The following is a 16,950-nucleotide window of genomic DNA, read 5'->3' on the forward strand; positions in this document are numbered from 1 at the left end:
CTCTTTGCGGCCACACTTCTCTCTACTGATTCCTAAAATGGCAGTCAAGCAGCAGCCCAGCGGGAGAGCTCTAGCTGGCCTCCAACATAAAAAAAAACAACAACAACATTCTGCATTCATTTCCCTACCTGATGTTTATCTTTCCTCTGAAAACATCCTCCCTTCTTGTGGTCTGATGTTTTTTTTCTTTTCACAAAGTGCGAAACGCTTCCTTTGCACATCCCCCGCCCCCTGCCCCATAGGTCCGCTATTATTTCCTACAGGGGACTTTTGGGGGGAAGTGCTGCCTGTCCACTAAAAAAACCCAAGTTTCAAATGAATGGGACCAAGGGATCCAATTCTACAGGCCCCTGAACAAGACGCCCCCAGCTGCTACTCGCAGAGAGAAAAAGGCTCCGCCCCCAACAAGGGAGAAGGCAAGAGGGAAGGCCAGCTACCTGCAGATGTCTCCTGGGAGAGTTCTGTGCTCCTCCCTTGCAAGAATCCGACTGGCAGGGAGACATGCCGCGACCCAGGAAATCAGCAGGATCAAAGAAAGCCACGAGCTCGTGCTGCAGTGTTGGTAGGCATCAGGACTGGGGAGAGGTTTTTGCTATTCCCCAGCATCTCGGATTTGTGTTACCATGCTAGCAAATCATGGTAATGACTTGAAAGAGTGATTTCTGTGCATATCACCTACTGGGGACCTTCAGCACCCAAAGCAGGCGCACTGCTACAGAGTCACGGCCCCTCCCTTCACTGAGTAACCATAACCTTCCCACAAATGTCCAGGGGTTAAAGGGGAGAGGGTCTCTCAGAGCAAGCGCCCCTCTCTTTCAAACGTAACCAGAGAGTATGCAGCGCTCTGCTTGGAGTCATGGGAGCACAACTAATTCTCCGCCAAAGAGAGTGGGCGGCACACACGTTTTTAGTTTCTGTCACAAACGTACAGAGGCATGTTATACCGACAGTGGACCTGCTCATGCGCTTCTAGGCCCCAATCCAGAAAACAACGTTCTTTGTGCATAGGGTCCATTGTTAATGCAACAAGATTTAGAGCAACACAAAGTGCAACCAGCAGGGAACTGCAGATTGTTTTAAGGATCCAAGTGCTTAAAGGTCTGTATTTAAGAAGATTATGAACTGTAATTCTCAGCAATGATTATCCTATTTTTTTCTTACTTGCTCTACACAGCTATCTGACAAATCTCATTATTAAACTCAAGTCAGCAGTGCATTGAAATAGCCTCAGGGTAAGGCGGAGAGAGAATGAAACGCGGTGAGCTGGACCTTTTTTTTTTTTAGTAATGCAAGTTTAGGATCCTGCCTCCAGCCCAAAACCATGCACAAAACTAGGAGACAGAACTGGGATCCCAAACCCTTCACGCAAAGCTAAGCAGAGGTGCTTTGGGCAACCCCACCCCCCACCCCCGCAGCACCCAGTTTTCTTTCACGTGCATGGGATGCAATCTCCTAGGAACGTCTGCTACACCACTAAATTTAACTGCCGTTCTTCCCCAGCTCCCAGTCTCTTCGGTGGGGCTTGCAATGGAGAACCACAGGTTGAATCCCCTGGATCCCACCTATCTGGCTTCACTCTGCCACCCTCAGTGATGCCACGATCTGCCCCCTCATATTAAAGTTGTTTCTGCCTCCGAGCACGGCAGACCGTCTCTCCCCCCCTCTCCCCCCCCCCTCAAGCAAAGAGCAGAAGCCAAGGTGTCACTCAGCCCGTAGATCACGGTACAAAAGGGTTTGCAACCCACTTACCCTTTTCGCAGCTCCTGAGGACTTTAAAATACTTTCTTCCTGTTGAGTGACCGTTCCTAGCAATGCCAGGAAAAAGAGTTTCAAACAACACTGCGCAAACAGGAACCTACCTGCCCCTTTAAGGTGGAGGAACCTGAGATACAGACGCATCGTTGCGGGGGGGTGGGGTGGGGGGGGAGGTATTTCTCCTCTTGGCAGGCCCCAAGATGATTCATTTCCCAGTGAGAAACAAAGAACACCTCACTGAGGTCTCTGAACTCCTACACCAACATCGCCAGAATCTTTTCCCCTCTTCTCACACTGCACCTCCCTGGGCATTTTTTGCCAGGCGAATGAGCCGCTGTGGCTGGGTAAAGGGGAAGGGTTCCGCACTCCCACAGCGCTTGCTACCATCTCCACTTTAAATCACTTGACATGAATTCAAGATGATCCATGCTCCAGTCGCCCTCTGCGCACTCGTCACTTGGTACGTTCTCACAGATGGGTTGGCCACCATCCTGAGCCCAGGGGTAAATTGAGACAATGGGGACTGTCCTTAGGGAGCCATTGTGAAGGCACTACAACCCCCTAAAACCATCTTACACTCTGGAACTAAAATGCATCAAAAATCTCTTCAAGAACGAGAACAGAAGGCCCCACGAAAGCCACTTTTCCTTGGGAAACTCTTGGTTGCCCCACCTAAGGATGCAGAGGCCCCGTTCTCCACCACGCAGCTCCTCTCCCTCAATAGGAGCAACTGTTGGGATTTAGCAAACGTTTCAGTCACGAAAGAGTTAAACTGTTTGTGTTACTTAGTTAGTAAACATATTTGCATGCAACCACTTAGGCCTGGAGTAAGGATTCCCGCTTAATGGACTTGGGATTCTCTACTGGGCAACCTGTTTTGGGGGGGGGGGAATTAAGTGAAGATACATACTGAAGTTTTATTGCTCTTTGTCTCAGTGTCCTCAGTCTTAAGTTTAATTTCCCTTAGCAAGATGCAGTCAGCTAGCAATTTTCTTATTTTCTAACAATGTAACCCTATTTTTATCCTTATGTAGTAAAGCATTTTTATAGAGCTAAACTGGAATGTGTGTGTGTCTGTTGTCATTAAATCCAATGCACAATTTTGCTATACCCTGCTAATTAAGCATTAAGTATCCAGCTCCGAAAGAAACCCACTTGGGAGGAGCCAAGGAGCACCAAGATTCATGAGCAACCTCCTCCCCTAAACGATGGTGAGTCAAAGAACTTTCTTCGATCCACTTTCTCCACTTCATGCCTGATTTATAAATCTTTTTCACAGCCCTTCAACAAAACTTCTGTGCCTCTCCTTGGTTGCTTGCCTTTCAGCACGGCCTGCGGGGTACGCGGCACGGGGCTTGTCCCCTTTGCCAGCCATTGGCAACAGGGTCTTCCCTCCTCGGTCCCAAGGCGCCTCGTTCCACCCTAACTCGGCCATGCTGCTGGTGAACGCGGTGGGCAGGGCCCTGCCTGCACTGACACACCACCCTGCGGGGCCGTTCCGTTTGCACGCTGGCAGGAACAGGGCGGGGTTCACTGGGGCTGAGCCTCGGACCAGCCTGGGCCACGGCAGGAGTCCCTGAACCCTGGAACAAGGTAAGGGCCCTCTTCCCTCCAGCACCGAGGAATCACACGCCACCTGGGAGGAGGGACAGGCTTCCAGGACTTTTAGGCAAGATTCAGACCAGATGCCTCTTGTTTTAAGGGCCGCCTCCATCTGAAATGAATGGCAAGTACACACAGCTGCACCGGCTCATCCCACCCCACCCCCAAATCTATAATCTTTGTGACAGGGGACCAGACTTTCTTTGAGCTTCTATGGCTATGCAAAGTGGAAGGTGCATTGCTTCTGACTGGTGTTATGGTGGAAGATAAGCACTATTGGGGGGGGGGGGGATGAGAGTTTGAAAGGGGGAAATCACTGTACTTTCCCCCATGCCAATCTAACCACTGGCGATGGGAGCGGCTAATCCCAGGGGCAAATGGCAGCCCCCTCCTTCCTCCCTCAGCTAGCTCAATGCCCCATGGGCTGCCTGCCCCATAAAGTGCTAATGCCATCTGCATGGTGGATGGAAAGGAACAGGCGGTGGGGGGTCTCGGCTCGCTCACTGCCCTCCCCTCCCCACCACGCTCAGCCAGCGGCTCTGTTTGCAGGGCTTTCGGATCCCCCTTCGCAACTCAGCAGCCCCCCAGCCCCCTTGTGGCAACACAAACCGCACAGAATCAAACAGATCAATGAGTTTCAAAGCAAGGGTAAGAGTTTGCTATGCATACGCCAAAGGCCTAGCATTTGAGGGGAGGTACTAAAAGGACTCAGAAGCCCCCAGGGGGCCAGCATGGGTCCTCGAGGGTCACAAGGAAAATCCCGAGACTGCCTGCCTAGGAGAGTGTTTGTACTGTGATCGCACAGCAAGCTCCATTCTCAGTTAGCACAAATGGACACACAGATGGAGGAGGGAGAAGGAACATTGGGGGTTAAAGACTGAAATGAGTTCCCCACAGAGGGACACCAGAATTCGAAGCTGCAAGGTCGCCTGGCACCTAAAGAACATCAGAGGCGTAACAGTGCCTTTGGCTCACAAAGAAGGGAAAGGGAGCCCGAAACAATTCCCAGCCAAGCGCAGAAGCATCTCAGAAGGCGACGGGTCTCCCTACCCGCCCAAGGCCACGTGTCAAGCAGGATTTGTGTAAAATCTGTTCAGGAGCCACCTAAATGAGGCCGTCAGGTTGCCCGGGGCGGGGTGGGGGAGAAGATACAAAGGAATCTGGTTGAAAACAAACATGCCAACCATGTCCTTTGGTAGGAGATCCAGCAAAGCAAGATTTCTTATTTGACCTGTTAATCCCTTACCATAAACTGGAGCCATCGCAGCTGGGGGCAGAACGGCTCCCACCTGCCTGGATGCAAAACTGCTCCTTGACGAATCCTATAGCAAAGCTCTGTCCCTTCTTGTCTCCAGGCCTGACTCCAACCTGGCTGGCTTTCCCTTCAGGCACCATTCAGGTAGGGAATGCCCTTCCCCTCAGGCCCCCTTGCCAGCCAGCCAGGGCAGAAGGAACATCCTCGTAGGATCCACTGCCCTTCTTGCCTCAGCGCCACCTCTGATAGGTAAGGCGGCGGTTGTGGCGACTACGGATACGAGGGGGCGGGGAGGAATTCTATGGGCCCAGAATCTGCCTGGCCAGGGGAGTGAAGGGGAGCCAAGTCTATGCACAGTAGCTCTGGGGAGAGATGGTGGCTTTCTGGTTGTGGGTTGAGGTAGGCGGGGCTCAGTCTGTGCCCAGGCTCAGCCCGGGATTGCTTCAGGCCCCATCTTTCAGGGTGCCACCCACATAAAAGAACACCCGTCACTCCTCTGTCGACTGGGAGTCGAATCTGGCCCTGTTCACACCACACAAGCATGGAGTGGAACTCTCGGCACTGCTTCTAAGCACACGCTGAAGGGATGAGAGGGAATTCCATCCTCGAACCATTCAGAAAGCAAGCATCAGATGCTGGTCAAAGGGCTTTGGGATGGAAACGGTCCGTATTAATTAAATCAGCATACATGTACGTCCTCTGTGGCAGACTAAGTATGTGTGCACACATGCACAGCTTGTTGATCCATCCATAGTGGATATAGCCTCTGCACGACAACTGTAAGCAAGGTTGTTGGGCTCCTTTGGACTGGGGCTGGAGTCTGGGGCTGCTGCCCTCCCCCCTCCCAGAGGCGCCTTCTCCAGCTTTGGGCAAGGAGCAGGCCTCAGAAATGGGGAAGGAAGGAGGGGGTTCCTACAGCACTTCTGCCCCTCACACTCCCCAGTGCTGCACCCTCCCTCGGGGCTTGAGGGCATGGTCTTGCCGTTCCTCCCTGGCCTTTCCCCACCCAGCCTTTCAAAGGGTTCCCCAGAAGAAGGGGCCTCCCCAGACACGGCCATCCACCTTCTATGTCCCTAACCCAAGGCACCTTCCCTCAGCCTCTCAAAGAGGCGGTCATCCACCCACTACTGGAAAAACCGTCTGCAGACAAAAATGATGTGCCCAATCTCGAACCCACCTTTTCTGAGCAACGTGGCTGAGAGAGCAGGAGCTGACCAACTCCAAGCTTCTTGGACAAGTCTGGGGCTTTGGACCCTTTTCAGTTTGGTTTTAGGCCAGGTTATGGGATGGAGATTGTATTTCACTTGCACTTTGAAATCTGCCTTGAATCTCGGTGAGAAATAAAGACAGACAGACAGACAAATCTACCCCTTCCCAGGAGCGTTCCTCAGGGAAGAACAGGGCTGGGGGCTATGGGGCATCCTGTTCCCTCCACCTTCCATACCGTTCCCCGGGGCTCCTTCACAGGCCGTGGGGCAGGGCTGCACCTCACCTGCGTCTGCTGGTGCCTCTGCCTCCTGCGGTCCCACCCCTCAAGCACATCACCGCAGGCCTCTCTCTGGCCGCCCCTGGGAGGCAGGCTACGGGCCTCTCGAGCGTCCTGTTTGCTGCCAGGGGTTGATCTCTGTTGGGCACATTGGTAGTTTCCTTGCTGCCAGCCCTGTCCTCGCTTCCTCTGCCAGCTACTGAGCATTGGCACCATCCCACCACCTCCTCGCTAAGGGGAATGGCTGGCGCTTCCAACAGCCCTCCTGGGGGCCAGCTTCATGCCACCAGGTTGTCTTTGGCCACGGGGCATCCAGACGAGCCCTGCCGTCAGACTGGTGAGTGCAGGTGGCCTTGGGTCAGCCGCTCCCCTCAGCCCAGCTCTCCAGCTGCATTGTGGGGATAATAATAATAATAATGCTGACTTTGTCCACTGCTCTGAGTGGAGCACTACTCTGTCTAGAAGAGTGGTATACAAGCACAGTTATTATAGATCCCAACGTACGACCCAGCTGTTGTAGTCCTTCATCTTCGAAAACCACTGGAGGGGCGGGTGGTCAGTTATGAGGACAAAGGGGGGGTTATTTGTGAGGTAGTACTGGAGCACCCCCTAAACCCACTTGGTGGCTCGGACTTCCCTCTCAATCGTAGAACAGTGGGTGTCTGCGGGATACAGTACGGGGCCCTCCCACCCTTGGGACGGGACCGCTCTGAGCCCTGTCTTGGAAGCTTCCACCCGCAAGAGGCATGGCTCGTTGCAGTCGCGGTTCCAGAGGTCTGCGGCTTAGGAGAAGACTGTTCTGAGGGAGCAGAAAGCCTTGCATTGGTCTGGTCACCCCTGTGTCTGCCCTGGCTGGCCCCGTCACAGGCAGAAAGAGAGGGGCATGGCACAGGAAGCAAAGCAGGAGACAGAGCAACGTCAGTATCCCAGCAGCCCTAAGAACCAGCAGAGCCGTTTCGTGGTCCGTGGCCGGGGGTATGCAGTCAAGGAGGACACCTTTCCCAGTCAGGGTCTCAGGCACCCATCCCTGCGACAAACACCAAGTGCCAGAGCTCCCTGAGAGCCACATGGCTCTCGGCAGAGCTTGCTTTGAGCCCAGCATGGTCCAGCACCCTCTAAGTGCGGCAGGTGGGTGGCCCAGCCAGGACGGAAGAGAATCACGTCATCTACAGAGGCTGGGGCGAAGGAGGGGCATCTGGCCAGGACAGCCTCCACGGGGTGTTGGAAGGCAGCCACTGCCCCATGCAGGCTGAGAGGCAGGCTTCTGAACTGGAAGAGGCCCTGGGGCATGGCGAGTGCCAGTTTTGCCCAATCTTCATGGCGCTGGGGGGCCTGCCAATAGCCCTTAATGAGGTCAATGGCAGGCAGGAGGCAGCTGATCGATCAACACATCAGCCCTGAGGCCGGGGCAAGCCTCGAAGCAGGCAACCTTGTTTACTTCTTGGTAGTCAGCACAGAACCAGATGTTGTCGGCAGGCTTGGGAGCCAGCACTGCGCTTGCGCCACCTGGCTGGGGCCAGTGGGTATGACGTGCTGATGACACTGGATTCCCCCAGCCACGGGGAGAACCCCCTAGGGGCCCTCCTCTGGAGCCGCTGCACCTCCACTACCTGCTCTGGGGACAGGCGGGAGTCCATCTCTGGGTGGTCTTCCTCTGGCTGGCCGTTGGCCATTGGGGGCCCAGGGAGAAGAGCCCTGTTGCCGCCAGCCCCACCCTTGCCTCCTCTGCTGGCTGCAGAGCGTCCACGTCCTCCAGCTGTCTCCTGATTGGTACAGAAGTCTGGTGCTTCCCCAGCCCTGATGGGGGCCAACTCCACCGCCCCAGGATGTCTTTGGCCAGAGGGCAGCTGGATGGACTCTGCTGTTCTCCTGCCAGAGTGCAGGACTGGGGGACCCAGCCCCAGGCACAGGCGCGGAAAAGTTATTCCTCATTTATTCTCCAAGACCTTCATAGGTTAAGCCAACTCAAGAAAAAATACTCCTTTACTTTGGGGGACCCAGAATAGCCAAAAAAGGTGAAGGTAGAGGGAGTCCCCTGTGCAAGCACCGAGTCATTACTGACCTATGGGGGGGACGTCGCATCACGTCTTCTTGGCAGACTTTTTACGGGGTGGCTTGCCATTGCCTTCCCCAGTCCTCTACCCCTTACCCCCAGGAAACTGGGCACTCATTTTACCGACCTTGGAAGGATGGAAGGCTGAGTCAACCTTGAGCCGGCTACCTGAACCCGGCTTCCGCCAGGATCGAACTCAGGTCGTGAGCAGAGCTTGGGCTGCAGTCCTGCCGCTTACCACTCTGCACCACGGGGCTCCCTAAAATAGCCAAAGTGGATGGGATTTGGGCTCCAGGGCAAGGAGTCTAGCTGGCGCAGGCTCCCCCCACCGCCCATTAGGCCACAGCAATCTTCTTACTTAAAAACCGCCTCAGGTTGCAGTCTCTCTCTGGGGACTCCACCCTGCCAGTCTCTCTCTGGCTTTCCAACTGTGTCCAGCCTCCAGCAAATTAAAGGCCCGCCTGTAAAAATTACAGAGCACAAAATCCAAGCAGGACTAACACAGGACGGCGGCCCAGCCATAGAACATCTGTCCAGAATGCACAAAGAGCCGGGAAGAGGAAAGTGGACCAGATAGACGACTTAGAAGCGGGCCAGCCCAGCTGCAGCCGAGAGGATCGTTAACTCTGTGCGGGAAGCCTGGAGCAGCAGCCCCACAGGAGGCTTTCCAAGAAGCCCCCCCCCCTTAAAAGGGGAACGAGAGAGGGAACGCACATGCTGACCTCTGGTGCCCAATCTCCCGTCAAAATACGAAAAGGGATTTGAACACACAAGAACCGTCCTGGAGCACACCCAGGATAAGCAGCCCTTGGTGGGGACAAAGAGAGCTTCATGGACCAGGTTGCACCCCTCCCTCCCCAGGCAACTGAAATTCAGCATAAAAACAAGAAGGCCCCACTACGCGGGGCGGGGGGTGGAAGCCAAGGGGGCAAGGGGTGGTTCTGGGTACCTTTCCTGTCCATCCCACCAGCATCTACGGCCCCTGAGCGGATCGGAAGCTTCTGTCCACATCACGGGCCCATATGGAACGTATTAAGGGATCGGCAAGAAAGAAAAAGCTTGCAAAGAGGGAAGAGAAGCCAAGGGTGGGCGGTGCGGAAGGATGTATCCTGCCCTCACCCTGCTCTGCAGTAGGTGATGGGGGGTGGGGCGGGGGGGGGTGTTAACTCTTGGCATCTCACAGGACAGGAAGCAGAAGGCAGCAGCAGGAGGGGAAAACATCTCACAAAAGTCTTGGAAGAGCAGGCCTAGTAAGAAAAAGGCCTGCCCCCCCCCCCACTTCTTAAGCTCCACAGTCCTAGCTTAGCATTAAGTACACCATATTTCTGGGTCCCTCCCCTGCGCTGCCTGATCTCACCCCACAGGAGCAGAACGGACGCGGCGCTTTTCAGGCCCCCCAAGTCCTGCAGACATAGAGGCAATGAGCCAGCAATGAAATCTCAACACAACAAAGATGGGCCAAGCAAGACTAGTATTGTTTAGACAAGGGCATCAGGACCCTTCTCAGAGCAGTTTAAGCGAAAAACAGGCCTCTGCCCTAAGGAACTTACAGCCCAAATTGAGAAAGGGGTCAGAAGCCAGGGACAAGAGAGAGAGGGGAAGGACGAGAAGTAAAATTGGGATGAACGTGAGCAAAACGCAGCCGCTAGGGTGGCCAGCCCCCTTGCCCTCCTAGTGGGAGAGGGGGGGGGGATCATCTGGCCCTGACCTTTTCAGACTCCTGCGATGGGCGGGGGGCGCGCCAGCTGCGGCTGGGTGTGATGACATCACACCCGGAAGTGACATCATTGCACCCATGGGGAGCACACCCGCTGCGCACTGCCCTGGGAGGCTTCTTGCCTCCTAGGCCCATTCTCTGGGGCCTCCCACCCCCCACTGGCCAGATGAGTGGCGGTGGAGGGCAGGGGCTAGGAACAGGGGACCCCCTGCCCCCACTGGGGGACTAGCAGCCTTAGCAGCAACACACACTTGTGGCTTCACGGCAGTTGGGGCTGGGGATAAGGACTCCAGAGTGGGATCTGCAGTGACCCTTTTCCCCACCCCTACGATGGCTCCCACTCTAGCCCCCCCAAATTCCATCTCTTCCGCTCCTTCCATTCTCTTAGCACACAGTGTAATAGGAGAAATACGCAACGACCAGAACCGGGCAAACAATTATATACAAACAATGGAGATAGTTTCCCCATTGTTTTTTTCATCTTCTGTCTTCACAGACTGCTAGACTGTTGGTGTGGCTGGTCTTTGATTTTACTCCAGTGCGGCACCGAGCTATTTATAGGCTCCTAATAAATAATGTGTATTATACATGCAACTTATTTTGTTTGTACTTAACGCGATTTGCAATTCAACCCTATGCAATGGGGAAGTCCCCACTGAATTCACTGGAACTTAAAAGTAAGTATGCGTGGCATTATAATTTCATTAGGAGATAAATAATACAGGTGCAGAGATCACACACACACACACACAGAAGACTGCCATTTACTTACGGCTGAGTCTGAATAGTCTGTGCGGAGCCCAGCTCTTGAGCTCTAAAACATTTAAATTATTCTTCATAGCCCAACACTGCCTTATCAGCAGCGCAATAAGGGCTGCATTCTGGAATAATTCATAGGAACAACCTACACTGGGTCAGGGTCCAAAATCCCAGATTCTAGACAACCCTCTAACCACTGCACTACACTGCCTCTCCCTATTAAAACCATCTAAACCAGCAGCCATCACTGCACCCTATGAGTTATTAGTTAATTCTGAAAAGTAATGGGCAAACTCTTTTCTTTTCTCAGCTCTGAATCTTCCTACAGCATGAAAATTCAGGAAAGGGGAAAACACTAAGAGGCAGAAAGGTGGTCCCAGGGCTGCTGGGAAGGGTGCTGCCCTGCCAGGGCAACGGTGCAGCCTTGGCACAGTGGTAGGCACAGCCCCGTTCCCAATAACGTTGACCCTGCAAGCCTTGGCCGTTTGCAAGCCAAGCTTTCCCCTCCCCTCCCCTCCCCTCCCCTCTCGCAGCCTGGCAGCTGCTGCTGACACAGTGAACTACGGCCGCCCCACAGCTCCCCAGCCCGGCCCCTTTCTAAAGATAGCTCTTCTCACCCAGATGGATGGAAAAAATGGCGAGGCTTGCCTGAAAAGACTGCAAGCGAGGAGAAGGAGCAGCAGTCCCCCAGGTGTGCCCTCCGGTTTGGGTCGCTTCCGACCCCGCTGTCATCAAAGCAGGCCCAGAATCTTTTGGCATCTGAAGCAGAAAAACCACGGCACAAATGCCGCAATCCTGCACTCAGCGACTTCATTCTAAACCCTTTAAAATCAATAATAACAACAACATTTGATTTATATACCACCCTTCAGGACAACTTAATGCCCACTCAGAGCGGTTTACAAAGTATGTTATGATTATCCCCGCAACAATAATTACCCTGTGAGGTGGGTGGGGCTGAGAGAGCTCTGAGAGAGCCGTGACTCGCCCAAGGTCGCCCAGCTGGCTTCAAGCGGAGGAGTGGGGGGGGGGGGGTAAAACCTGGTTCTCCAGATTAGAGTCCTGCCGCTCTTAACCACTACACCAAACTGGCTCTCCAGTGGGCTTAGACTGGAGTCAACATGCAGTGGATTGAATTGCAAATCACAAAGGGAAGTTCTCCTGAATAAATCCTGTACAAACCACCCGGGGGCTCCTGTTAACCTGCACAGCAGAACTTCGGGATGAGCGGCGCTCCCTCAGTCAGGTTATCAGGCTCCCGCTCTGCCACCGTGAATAATGCCCCAAACCGAGATGCCAAGGCAGAATCCTGGGCATGTCGCCCCCCCCGCCCCCCGTGGATAATCCAGAAGAGTATAACATGCCACAAGCACCAAACAGGAGTTTTTGAATTCATTTTTAAAAATGTAATTTTCTAGACTATTTCTTTATACCTAACATGCATAAAAATTTAAATGAAACCCAAACTAGGTAGGCTTTGCCCGCCATTAAGCCTTGAATTCTACCCGTTGAGGCAGCTACCTCATTTTACCTCAGAGTCAAACCCGTCATGTGCGAGGAATTCCATATATGGAGCTCTTAACAATTTTGGAAACTGAATCCTCAGGCACACAGAGGCTCGATTCAGATCGAGACCAAGGCACAACGGGAGGGGAGCTGAGATTCCCCCCATACTGCTTCCCAACCTGAAACAGCTTCCGGGTTCCAGTATTTTGTCCACTGGGGAAAGGATACAGGCCCTCTTGTGACTGAGGACTGAGAGCCAGTCTGGTGTAGTGGTTAAGAGCGGCAGGACTCTAATCTGGAGAGCCGGGCTTGATTCCCCACTCCTCCGCTTGAAGCCAGCTGGGTGACCTTGGGTCAGTCACAGCTCTCTCAGAGCTCTCTCAGCCCCACCCACCTCACAGGGTGTTTTGTTGTGGGGATAATAATGACATACTTTGCAAACTGCTCTGAGTGGGTGGTCATCCTGAACAGCGGTATATAAATTGAATGTTGTTGTTGTTATTTTAATAAACTGCAGGGACTTCCAGACATGGATCTCCCAGAACACATAGGACCTACAACTCTTTTGGCCACAAGTTCCTCTTGTATCTTCTGAGGGTCCCCAGTTCCAAATTCCACTACTTTCCTTCCCTCATTCTGTCTTTTTTCTTTGTTACACCAGGCTGGGATTTCCCTCCTACCCATTCACACACAGACACACACACACACACGCGCACACACACAAACGGCACTCTCTCATTAACATAACCATTTCCAAAATTCTCCCAAGAAGAATGGGGAATCTTTAAGTCAAATGCAAGCAAGCCTTTAGTTTGTTAACTGATGTGTTTTTGGGGCTTTGTGTGTTACTGTTATAAGGAGTGGAAAAAGACATTTAGCCGTTGCTAAAAAACAAAAAAGCATGCTTTATTTTAGTTAAAACTTAATTTATATCTCCTTTGATATTGCAAGGAGGTTTTATTTATTTATGTTTAATAACATACAAATTTATTGCAATGTAGTTACCAAATCAGTATAAAAATCACCTGTGAACTGTTCACAGAGTGAAAGCCATTTCTGGAGCTGCCCCCCCTTTGTGTCCTTTGCTCGCACCCCTTTGACTTCGCTATTTGCCCTGATCTAAAGAGAAGCGCAAGTGCTACAAAGGAACCGCTCTGTTCAGCTGTGATTCCCTGGACCTAGAGAAGCCGGCTAGGACATTAATAAATTAAAACAGGAGTTCAGTGACTCCTTAAAGACAACCGAACTCATCCCCCCTCTCTTTTAAGGTGCCACTGGACTTCGGCTTTATCTTGCTACTCCAGACTACCGTAGCTAACCCTCTGGAATGCCCACCTTGCTAGGGCATTGCTTTTCAGCATGCATGCGCCCCCCCCACCCCTGTTCCAGCACCTGAGTGACTCGGGTCCCTCTAGCCCCCTCGGACCACCTGCACCCACAACGGCCAGGCTGAGGAGGAGGATGTGGCCTTCCAGCCGTATCGCAAGCTTGGCTCTGGCCCCCAGAGAGCCCCCCTGTGGCTTTCCCCGGAGCCAGGATGTGGCTTGTGCTTGTATGTCAGCCCGGCAGCGTTCCTCAGGGCTTTGGAATGAGGGAAGGTGGGAGGGAGAGGGAGACCCACGCTAACACGGGAAATGGGCAAGCGACAAAAATGGCTGGTGCCTGGTCCAAAAGAGCTCCCGCTTCCTCTCCCACACGTCTGCCGTGCACGGGTGGAAAAATATCACAATATTAGTTGGAAATATGTCTGATTCCCCCCCACACACACACACACACTCCCTAGATCCTACCCTCTTCCTTTCAGGCTGAGCCCCATCCCTTGACCCTCTTTCCTCTAACCACACCATTCCAGGGAGTCAGCCGCATCCTTCCACAATAACCTACCAGACCCCAGAGAAGCAGGGCGCAGGAGTCCCGTCTGGCTAGCAAAAGCATCTAGTCAGTGGTCTATTCTACCTTCTAGAGAAGCCAGGATTTCCAGCAGGCTTCCTTTCACGCAGGGCATTTTGTTTTCAAGCAGTGCAAGTCAGCCAATTCCTACTGCAAGCAGCAACGATAAAAAAAGGCTCCCTTTTCTGGCTGAAAAATCTGTCGCAAGATGGAAGCACAACTGCATGCCCAGGGAGGTGCACTCTTTAGGAACAGGCATGTTCCAGCCGAAGCATTTGGACGCATCTGGGTTTCTTTAGCCGAGGAGCATAAAATACACAGAGCTTGGCAGGCAGACTCAGGAGAAGCAAAGCAAAGCAGGAGTCCCTCCCCTCCCCAGCAGTAACTGCCCCCTTTTGACTTGCCTCCCTAGCTGCCCCCCAGCCATCCTGGCCTGGACCCCTGTGGTAGCCCCATGGAAGCAGTGTGTGGCCCTGTAACATTAAAGCTGGGGGGAGGCTAGCCAAGGACAGGAGTTGATCCCAAACCATACTTTGGAGGGAAGAAAAGAGGAAAACGAGAGGACGTGTAGGTCTTCCCCACAACAGAAACAACAGAAACTGTTGTTCCCTACAACAGAAATTGCTACCAGCAGAACAGCAAAAGGAAATCAGCACATCGCCGGCACAGTTTTTGCGTACTGTGGCAAGAGCATCTCTGCACACAGAGCCCTGATCTCATCAGGTGTTGGCCTGGGCACAGAGCAAGGCAGCAGTTTACCCCGCTCTGACTCAACAGAGGAAAGAGACAGAGATGGGAAAGGCTTGCTCTGCATCAAGGAATGCAACGGGCCCAGGAAAGCACACGGTTTGGATGCAGAGGAGTGAGCCGTGTTAGTCTGTGGCAGCAAAATCAAAAAGAGTCCAGTAGCACCTTTAAGACTAACCAATTTTATTGCAGCATAAGCTTTCGAGAATCACAGCTCTCTTCGTCAGATGCAACTCCCTTCCTGCAGCGACAGGCAGAATCCAATTATCCAGACCCTCATCCCGTTCCACCCACTTAGACAGCATCACTTGCCCCGATGCCCAAGGCCAGGCAGGAACCAGGTATCACGGGCCCTGTGAAGCGCCAGACCCAAGGCCTAGCGCTTGGTGTGGCCTGTATCCTGTTACCACAGGGGATGAGAAGAGGGCCCCCGGTTTCATCCATTTGTCAAGGAAGGCGCTTCTGCTTCCCCCCCCCCCCCCCCAGATCATTTCTGCCATCACTTTTCTCGCCAAGGTTTCTAAGAATACCAGACTTGCAAGAGTGACTCAAATGTGCCAATGTCTCCACGAGGGTTTCTTCGCAGCAGGCAGGAACACCCATGCTTACTCCTCCCCTCTCTCCTCCCCGCATCCTGAGAGGATGTATTTTGGGTACCAGGCCCAAACCCTGGCCTGAATTTTCACAACATCTCTGAAAACACGTGGTTGAAAGAACAACCCCTTCGGTACTAATTCTGTTCACTGCTCTGAGCCTTAGTATGAACAAGTGGCAATGAGTTCCGCTGGGACAGTTGATGCAGATTCAGAGTAGAGCAAGGAAGGCAACAGCAGCCGGCTGAATGACAACGACCAAGAAAGGGAGGGTCAGCCACACGTGCTGGCTGGGGACCCCCAAGTGTCCTGCCCCGACAAAGCCAGAAAGTCTCAAGCTTCCTCCTGGGGTACCCGAATGGTTAGACAAGACGCGGGGGGGGGGGGGCGAGATGCCCTCGGAACCGCCGCCCCCGAGGCGGGAGCGCCTCTCTCTTTGTTCCACATCTGCCCTCCCGATCGTGTTACAGATTTGGGGATTTGCAAAGCCAAGAATCAAAATGGCAGGATTACAAGACAGCAACGCCGGGAAGGCGGCAAGAGCCCGGGCAGCCCTTTGGGGCAGGAGACCGGCGCCCGGGCCCTCGGGGGTGGGGGCGTGGGGGGGGGCCTGTTGTTCTCTGCTGGTTCGGGGGCAGAACATCTGCCGGCGGGGGCAGGGCGGCGCGGCAGCTCCTCCTCACGGACTGAACCTGCTGCAAAACAACGGGGGGGGGCCTCTCCCCGGACCCCCCCCCCCCCGGGCCTGATGCCGCCAGGCGCCCCCGAGCGCTCTCGCCGCCCGCCCCTCTAACCACTGGCCGGCACTCCCGCGCGGAGGCCTCCGGTCCGGGGCAGCCCCGGGCTCCGGGCGCGCACGGCCCCCGCCTCTCCCCACGCCGGCCCGCGGCATCGCCCGCCGGCGGGGCCCCCTCCCGGCCCGCCCGCACTCACCGGCTCGGCTGGGGGGCGAGGCGGCCGCTCCGGCGTCGAGGTGGTAGGAGAAGCGCAGGGCGCGGCACTGCTGCGAGTAAGGCCCGCCGGGCTCCGGGCCGGCCACCCCCAGCACGCCGGCCCGCTGCATGGCCGCCGCCGCCGCTCACTGGCCGCCCGCGCCCCGCCGAGAGGGGCCGCCCGGCGCCGGGCCGCTGCGGCTCGCCATCCGCCCGCCGGGGCTCCGAGCGCGGCTACGCCCGCCGGGCAGCGGGGAGCGGCCGGGCCCGGCCCGCCAAGAGGCTCCGCGGCGCGCCCGCCCTCCAGGCACAGCCCCGCGCCGAGGCGGCGGAGGCGGAGACTGAGGAGGCGGCGCCGGGGCCGGGCATGTCCCGCGCAGCGGGCCGGGGGGCCGAGCCACGTCGGGGCGCCCGCCGGGAGCGAAGAGGCGCGGGCTGGCCGGGCGCTCGCCGGCCTCCTTCGGCCGGGCCGGGACGGGACGGCCGCGCACAGCCCGAGCGCCGATTGGCTCCAGCGGCGCGGGGAGGGGAGGGGAGCGGAGCGGAGCGGAGCGGGCGGCGGCCCGGTGTCCCCGCGGCGGGTGTGGGCGCAAAGGCGGGCCGGGGGCGCCTGGCTCCGTGCCCCCCCCCCCAGCTCTCAGCGGAATAATAGGCT

The 16,950-nt window shown here is 55.1% G+C and overlaps 1 protein-coding gene across 1 annotated transcript in view; it reads right to left on the reverse strand.

The window, feature by feature from the left end:
* FGD1 (FYVE, RhoGEF and PH domain containing 1) overlaps positions 1-16,426 on the reverse strand; it is a 52,843-nt gene extending 36,417 nt beyond the window's left edge. The window contains exon 1 of the mRNA XM_055003570.1: positions 16,297-16,426. Within this exon, the coding sequence (XP_054859545.1) occupies positions 16,297-16,426 (130 nt within the window). The remainder of the gene's footprint in view (positions 1-16,296) is intronic.
* Between the last annotated feature and the right edge of the window lie 524 nt (positions 16,427-16,950).

Source organism: Eublepharis macularius, chromosome 19 (genome assembly GCF_028583425.1).
Source record: "Eublepharis macularius isolate TG4126 chromosome 19, MPM_Emac_v1.0, whole genome shotgun sequence".
NCBI classification, from domain to species: domain Eukaryota; kingdom Metazoa; phylum Chordata; class Lepidosauria; order Squamata; family Eublepharidae; genus Eublepharis; species Eublepharis macularius.